Consider the following 8,638-nt stretch of genomic DNA (forward strand, 5'->3'; position numbering starts at 1 on the left):
GTTTGTGTCTGCAAATATTTTACCCAGTTTTCATTTGCCTTTTACTTTTATTTATTTTTTTTAGTGAAAGGAAGCTTTCATTTTTAATGTAGCCAAGCCTATTTATCATTTTCTTTGATTTCCTTTATACTCATAAAAGCCTTCTCCATGTTGGTACCACAATAGCCACCTATACTTTCTATTTTGGTTTTAGTTTTTAACTCTTTATCCCATCTGAAATTTATTTTGCTGTGTACTGTATAAAGCAAAAAGATGTTTACTTTTCCAGAGTTAATCAACTGTCCTAATCCTCTCTTAAAATTTATTCTCATTTTTTTTCTATATTTTCTATATTAAAATTTTTTTCTATGTTTCTGTATTGTTCTATATTATATACAGAAGTTTTTACTGCCTTTTGTCCTAGACACTTATTTTCCATGCTTGTTATATTCTATTTTGTTTTTTGTGGCAGGGAGAAAAGTTAGACTAACATGTTTAAAATTGTAATTCCTAACATCACATGCTGTTTCAGATTGTGATTATTAAACACATTATGTCAGTTTAACATCTTTCCTAAATAACGCTGACTATTCTTGATAGAACTGCAGATCTAAGCACTGATTACTCAGTAAAGGCACAATCAAGATGAAATGAGCAGTGGATGTGGCACACATTCTTGTCATACCAAGCTCTTGATATTCTTTTAGAAGTTTTAAGTCCTCGGAAACAAATACATATGACAGTTTACCAATAGACACAGAATTCATGTTTTACACAGATTTATTAATCATGAAAAATTTTTCACGGATTTTACCATGTTTTATAAAAACATATTTTTCATTCATATATCTTAATTCATATAACTTATTCAGATTAGTCAGCTTTGATGCTCATTTTCATAAATACTTTTGAGAAGCACCAGAGTTATGTTCCTTTGAAATAATTTTGCTTGAAGCAGCTCTGCTTACTCATTATTGTTACATCGATGATCTCTTTTGCTTCCTGTCTCTTAAGACCACAGCAGCTATTCTCTTAAAGGATGCTCTTTCCTGTTTTGCCTCAGAGTGCATCTCTTTTATTGGCTTCCTTTTTTCCTGTGGAGTTTCAACCAAGTGTGTGGAAATTCATTGGTAAATGGAGTTGCATTATTTGTCTTTCTCTTGTCTGAAGCTTTTCATTATTTTTAATAGCTTCTTAGATATATGCAAATCTTCATGCTTTCTCAGAGTCATTATTTCATATTCATTTACCAGCAATCCAGGCTCATTCCTGATTAACTCTTATCTATAAAGTCAGTTTTTTGTTTAGCATTCTCCCGTATGACTATTAAACAATTGTTGTTATAGCTTACTGTTAATAACCACTGGATACAGTTTTAACAAAAATAGCCCTTAAAAAGTCCCTTGAATGTCCCTTAATATAGAATTTTAATATAGAATTTTGTTCTTTCTCAAAAATATGTATGTAATTGAGATAAAGATTAGAAGGGAATATGTATAAATAGAAATAATGTGTTTAGGGTAATAACCTAATACCTAAGGTTATGGGTGATTGTTTAAAAATTTTACTCAATTCATAAAATTTTCTTTGATACGCTGATTATATTACATTCTTACATTCTACATTGACTCAAAACCTTTTTATTTTTTTTCAGGTGGTGACATGTCTAAGAACGTGAGTCAGTCACAGATGGCAAAATTGAATCAACAAATGGCCAAAATGATGGATCCAAGAGTTCTGCATCACATGGGTAAATATAAAATTGTTGCCAGTTTATAACATACAGTTTTAATTTATAAAGGTTGAGTTTTAATAAGCCTTCTGTTGTGATACTATGAAAATCTGTTCAAAGATGTATGGTTTAGGGAAATGGCCATCTGAATTCTAAGTTGAATGGTTGTAATAGTGCTATATAACAGAGGTTTTATTTACTCTTCTGCTGCCATCGGTGTGATTTTTTTTTTTTAATCTTTATTTATTTTTGAGAGAGGGACGGAGTGTGAGCAGGGGAGGAGCTGAGGGGAGGGAGACACAGAATCCGAAGCAGGCTCCAGGCCCCGAGCTGTTAGCACAGAGCCTGACACGGGCTCAAACTCACAAACCGTGAGATCATGACCTGAGCCGAAGTCGGACGCTTAACTGACTGAGCCACCCAGGCGCCCCATTGGTGTGATTTTTGAGCAAGATACTTAATCATCTTCTGTTAATGTTTGAAGACCTTTTGCCCTAGTTTGGAATCTGGGTATTTTCAATGAGGAGACTTTGAAATTATATAAGGATTCTGAAACCCAGTTATACTTTTGCCATGTGACCTATGAAAAGTTCCTTAAACTTTCTGAAACTCACTTTCCTCTTTTGTAAAATCACAGATAATAGCTCATCAGGACATTGTGAGCTAATATATATGAAAGCATTTAGTACAGTTCTGGGCATACAGATGTTCAATAAATGGTAAATTCTTTTCTTCCTGTAAGTCCTATGAAACAACTCCTCTACTCCCCTGAATTGGTCATGATTTACAACAAGAGTCTTTTGGACTTCCCAGAAAAAATTTTTTTGTTTAGTTTTATTGACTTCCTATTGTGTACCAGGTATTGTTCTAAGATCCTTTCATATATTATCTCATTTATTCCTTATAACTTGATGAGATATGTTATTCATTCTGTTTTACAGATAAGGATATTGGTGATAATACAAAATTTTAATTGGTTTATTCTTTAAGGCTGATGACCAAATTGCAGTCAGATCCCAGTAAATTTTTAGAAGTTAAAGTACTTCTTAGGCAAAAGTAATGTTTCAAGTTCTGCATAATAATTATCTGAATTTACTCTACTTTCACTCTAGGTGGTATGGCAGGACTTCAGTCAATGATGAGGCAGTTTCAACAGGGTGCTGCTGGCAATATGAAAGGCATGATGGGATTCAATAATATGTAAAGAAGATGCCTTAATATAAACTGACTCAGTTGATTACATTATTTGCTGAGACCTCAGAGTTTCCCTCCTTTTTGCAAACAGGAAAAAAAAAAGTATTTTTCTTGCCTGTCTTGCTCTTTTTCTTCTTCTCATCTTTTTTCCCCCTCCTTTTCTTCTTCCTTCCTTCTTTTCTCCTTCCCTTTGATATAAGGGAGGAATATATAGTTTTTGTGGAAATCATTCTATTTTTGCTTTAGATTTTCTTCTGTTAGTGTTCACCACCATAATACTTCTTAAGTTAAACAAATCATGATGTAAAATTTAGTACTTAAAAGTTTTTAATTGTCTCAAAGGCCAAGCATTACATTTGTAAACAGTCCTGGTCAGTAGTTACATGATGTCTCAATAAAAGTGCTGTAAAATAAACTTCAAACTCGTTATAAATTAAGGGGTTGTTAACTTTCTTATGATTTAAATTTATCAATGTATCACATTAAAAGGCAGACAGAAAAACCAATTGCTATGTCACTTAAAACTAGTCCTACATGTATACCTTTAATTGGAGATATCATAGCATAATTTAACCATTAGTATTAGGGATTTTTGTTTAACTTAGAGTAATTACGGTAATTTTGCCATACAAATCTTAGGCCTGCCATTTAAATTGAAATTGTGAATTTGGTTAGTTTACAATATAATGTTTTGTATATAGCTTCCATTTTCTTATCTCATATTTTTGAAGACTTAATGACAATATTTGGTTTTTTTTGAAAAGCCAATTTTGTTTCTTACACACCAAAAAAATCTGTTTGATGAAACTGATGTACTTTGTTAATAGTTAATGTATAGACCTCCTAATGGGAAAATAATTGCATATATTAGGCTGTTAATACATATTAAAAATAATGAGACCATGACAAGGTTGATCTGGTTGTTGGTTACTTTGGATTGCTGCATAGTACATTTAGAAAAGTGGCTTTTAAATAAGTTATGAAATTAATAATACTAGAATAATTATTATACTTATTCATTGTTGATCATGAAGACTAGATATGGTATAGTTGTGTATTTTGAGCTATAGTGAATTGATCTTCAGCACAGGATTGATTTGTAGTAGTAGGAGAGGATATTTTTATAGTATTAATTTTTTATGACTCAAGCGTTTCAAAAAGGTCTTATAAGCCAAAGTATCTTTTAAAAATAATTACAAAAAGAGTGCAACAGATTTTCTTGTTTACTTGGGCACAGATTTTTATATACCACTAAATTATTTTTACCAGCTAAAAATTAGCATACTCCTATAAAACACTGTATACCCTATATAAATGATGTATCTTGTACTCTGCAGAAATGTCATAAGGTCCAGCTATAGAAATTTGACAATGAGAAAATGCTGTTTTCCAAATTAGTTTCTAATTAAACTGATGCATACCACCTTTTCTGGGCAAGCATTTTTGTGATTTCTGTCCTCGGGGTACCACTTTTCACTCTGACCAAAAAAGGAAATGAGACACTTGGCCAAACTTTATGACTAAGGTATTGCTTTTAAGTTTTTTTTGTGTCTGGTGCAAATTATATTTTTCAGAAGCAAAAATAACAGTGGCAAAGGACAGCAGAACACCTAATTCAGCTTCTATTTCCTCTTTGGTAAGACGAGGGAACTGGAGATGCTCTCTAAACTTCTGATTTCATTAATTCCTCAATATGACATCTTTAGTTGCAAAAGCTAGCCTTCCATTCTCACGGTTTTTGTCCAAGTGCAAACAACGTAAGTTTGACAGCATAAATAATTTGACCAAATTTCCTTTTATTTTTCACTATTGTTAAAATTGGTTCCTAAGCTTTTTGGTACCTGTTATATTCCCAACTTAGACCCCTACGTAGATCTACTATTGTATAACATTGGATTCTTCCTGAAGTTTATTATAATATATACAAAAATAAAACTAGGTGTAGTTCCTAAGCTTACAATGCTTATGTAATTATAAAACAAAAACTCGGAAATTAATTTCAACAAACTATAATACCAACAAAGGGCAAATTAGTGGGCAATTTCATGTGATGGATGTCAGTATTTTTCTGGAAGTATCGTATTTGCTGGCATATAAGATACAAGGTAAGTATATACAATGTATTGCAATTTTATGGAGTAATTTATTGGAAAAAATTAAGTACCTTTCATATGTAGTAAAAATGATTTCAAAGTGTCTTATATAAATCATTATTTTGTTCAGATAAATACAGTACATTATAATGAGAAGAGTTCCTAGGTCTGACATGCAGTAATATACTATCTTGAGTATAGTGTCACGTAGCTAAAAAGAAATGTAATATTGTCAATAAATACTGATCTACAGAGGTAACAAAAGCAGGAAATTTTATGCATATTCATATAGGTAGAACATAATATTAATACCTTATTTCAGTGAATGTAGAGGGTTTAAAAAGCCACAATATAAAAATAAAATTGAATTTCTTTTATATATAGCTTTAGTACATACAAATATTTCAGTAAAAAATGGAAAAAGCATTTAAATGCAAAGGAATTTTAGCTTGATGCTTGTGTATGTGGTAAAAGCAAGTATTTTACAGTTTGTATGAGAGAGTAACCAAAGAATTTGAATAAGTTCTAATAAAAACTAGATCTGTGAGAACCATGGCTAAATAATAACAAAATGTATGTAACTTTTGATCTTCCTTAAAACCCAGAAATAATTTTAATAAAGCCAAATAAGTTATATACAAAACTAGAAATCCATCATCACACCTCATATTTAGATAATTTTGTTCATTGCTTGTATTTACCAGATTCGAAACGGAGTGGTCATCTTCAAAATTTTGCTCTAATATCCAATTACCATACTCTCGATGTTAAGCCATTGCATTAAAGTTGAGCCTAACATCTTCTTTGCTTTTGAGTCATGAGTTACAGGAATGATGAATTTATATCTCCTATGTTGGGGGCTTAATTTAAATTTAACTTCTAGAGAGTTGAGTAGTCTAAGAGTTATCTTTGTTAAATAGTTGTTGATGTGATGTGAAATTTTGCTATGATAGTTTTTTTCCCATACTTTGCAATTAGAGGGGAGTAACTTTGTGTTCAGTGTCAAGTAGTTGCTAACCCAAGAATCTAGGCCCTGTCTCTACTGACCTGGTATCTCTGATATGGGTATACTGAGTACGAGGTAATTTCCAGATACTTTTAAACTGAAAATATACCTTGTAATCTGGTGATTATGGCATATTTCCTTTGATAATATGCATGTGGTGCCACTCAAGTTCTTTTGAGTTTGGCATGCCTATGCTACTATCTGCAATTTTCTCATTACTTTTCTTCTCTCCATCTGAAATTATCATCTGAAAAGCATATATCTTTTAGCTTCATTTGGCTTACAGGGTTCTCTCAGCCTAAAACAATGCGTTTCCTGGTACCAGTTGAATCTAAATGGAAAAACAGTCAAGTAATTACACAGCAGTACCTACCTGTAACAAGGATAATTCAGATGAACCTGATCCTTAGACAATCTCCTACGTCCTCTGACACTGGGGCATAAAGGCTTTACCTTCTCATGGGAAGCAGAAGGGAGTAATACCCTGTGACTATGGTATATTTTTAAGCAACACATGGCTAAAGTTTTGTGAGCTTCTTTACAGAGATAGGTCTCCTGTCTGCATCAGTGAGGACAACATGCAATGTCTGCCTACCTGCATAGTTTATGAACCATGCTTGCTTGCTTTTTATGATTTTATAATTGAATGAGAGAAATTTGTTCCTCAGTGACCCAAAAGAGGTAAGAGTTGTTATTGGATACGTTCACGGGTCCATAATTTCTGACTTTGGGAAATCAATTAAGGGGGTCAGAATTTCATTTCTGGTAGAAGTGGTGCAAGAAATATCTGCTGGTTTCTTCACACTCAAAATATAGGAAGTGTGAAAACCTTCAGTTGATGCGTGTCTCTTGATTTTCTGCAGTTTCCTTCTTACTGTGTTAAGAGAAACAGTGGATAATCTTGCCCTGAGATAAATGGCATCTTTGTTTCCCCAGTTTTCTTGAAAAATAATGGACATAGGTCACTGTATAAGTTTAAGGTTACAGCATGATAGCTTGATTTACACATATTATGAAATGATTACCAAAATAGGTTCAGCTAACATCCATCTTCTCATGTAGGTACAATAAAAAAGAAGAAGGAGAAAAAATTTCTCTTTGTGATGAGAATTCAGGATTTATTCTTAAGTTTTCTATATATCGTATATCAGTGTTAGCTATAGTCATCATGTACGTTACATGGAAAGATCCTTAATTGTGGCAGTCCCTATTTTTATTTTTTATTTATTTATCTATCTATCTATTTATTTATTTATTTATTTATTTAGAAAGAGAGCTGGGAAGGGGAAGGGAGAGGAGAGAGAGAGAGAGAGGGAGGAAGAGGGGGAGAGAGAGAGAAAGAATCCTAAGCAGGTTCCATACTGCCAACACGGAGGCTGATGTGGGGCTCCATTTCATCAACTATGATACCATGACCTGAGCCAAAATCTAGAGTCAGACGCTTAAGTGACTGGGCCACCCAGGTGCCCCGTTGCAATCCTTATTACAGCTTTATACTTGTTTTTTTGATTATTGCCAGAAGACTCCTAGTGTTCTACGGACTTCAGATTAATATGTACAGTTTTCAACATTGAGATTATTGTGTTTAGGCAGAGTATACAAAGAACCTAATATTTTATGACTAATGCCATATAAAAGATTCTGCTAGTTGAATATCAGTAGTCTATTCTTGAGACAAAAAAAATCTGACCAAATTGCAATGAGAAGAAATGTGCTCACATGGCATCAGATAAAACCTGCTCACTTGGTATTTTCATTTGTTTGTTAAATATAGGGCTTGCAAATGGCTGTATCTTAGAATAGACTTCAAAAATATACACACTTTGATCATTTGCCTCCACATCTTTTCATCTATCACATTCACCTTTGATGTAGGGATTTTCTGCCCCTAATAGCCCATTTTCTGACATTTTCTTTCCCAGAGGAGCAGAGTAGCTAAGAGTATAGGCTTCAGAAGCAAACTGCCTGACTTTGAATCCTTGCTTGGCTGCTTACCTGCTGTGTCCATGAGCAAGTTTCTTTCTTCCTTCCACCCCCTGCTTTTTTTTTAAAGTAAGAGCATGGGCAAGAGGGTCAGAGAGTGAGAGACAGACAATCTTAAGCAGGCTCCACGTTCAGCACGGAGCCCATCGTGTGGATAGATCCCACATCCCTGGGATCGATGACCTGAGCAAGAGTCAGATGCTCAACTGACTGAGCTACCTAGGAGCCCCATGAGTAAGTTTCTTACTCTCTCTAAGCTTTTGTCTCCTCATCGGTAGAATGTTGGTAACTATAGTAGTACCTCACAGCTGTTAGAAGTGAGGAAGAGTTCATACAAGGAAAGTCCTTAGCACAGTATCTGGGCTCCATAAGTGAAGCCACTACTATGATTTAAAAAATTTTTTATGCTTAAAATCAACCTAAAGTGCATTTTTCGTTTTACCACCTTATTTTTTCTTATGTGTCATTGATAGTGATCCCTTATTTGAGGGATGGGATAACTTAAAAACATTTTCTATTAAAATATGTATGTAGCTATGATAAAACCATAAGAAAATCTTGTTGTTTTATTTGATGGACATTCCTGGTTATCAAGTTTTAGCTTTGTTTTCCTAGCTTTTCAGAGAAATAGGTGGATCCAACTACACCTTT

The 8,638-nt window shown here is 33.4% G+C and overlaps 1 protein-coding gene across 3 annotated transcripts in view; it reads left to right on the forward strand.

Moving 5' to 3' along the window:
• SRP54 (signal recognition particle 54) overlaps positions 1-4,333 on the forward strand; it is a 39,892-nt gene extending 35,559 nt beyond the window's left edge. For all 3 annotated transcript variants that reach the window (XM_047075601.1, XM_047075603.1, XM_047075602.1), the window contains 2 exons: positions 1,634-1,729; positions 2,824-4,333. In XM_047075601.1, coding sequence (XP_046931557.1) covers positions 1,634-1,729; positions 2,824-2,915 — 188 coding nt within the window. In that variant the 3' untranslated portion in view covers positions 2,916-4,333. The remainder of the gene's footprint in view (positions 1-1,633; positions 1,730-2,823) is intronic.
• The last annotated feature ends 4,305 nt before the right edge of the window (positions 4,334-8,638 follow it).

Source organism: Lynx rufus, unplaced genomic scaffold (assembly GCF_022079265.1).
Source record: "Lynx rufus isolate CCGP_SWC_20201006 ecotype Redwood Valley unplaced genomic scaffold, mLynRuf1.p SCAF_13, whole genome shotgun sequence".
Classification (NCBI taxonomy): domain Eukaryota; kingdom Metazoa; phylum Chordata; class Mammalia; order Carnivora; family Felidae; genus Lynx; species Lynx rufus.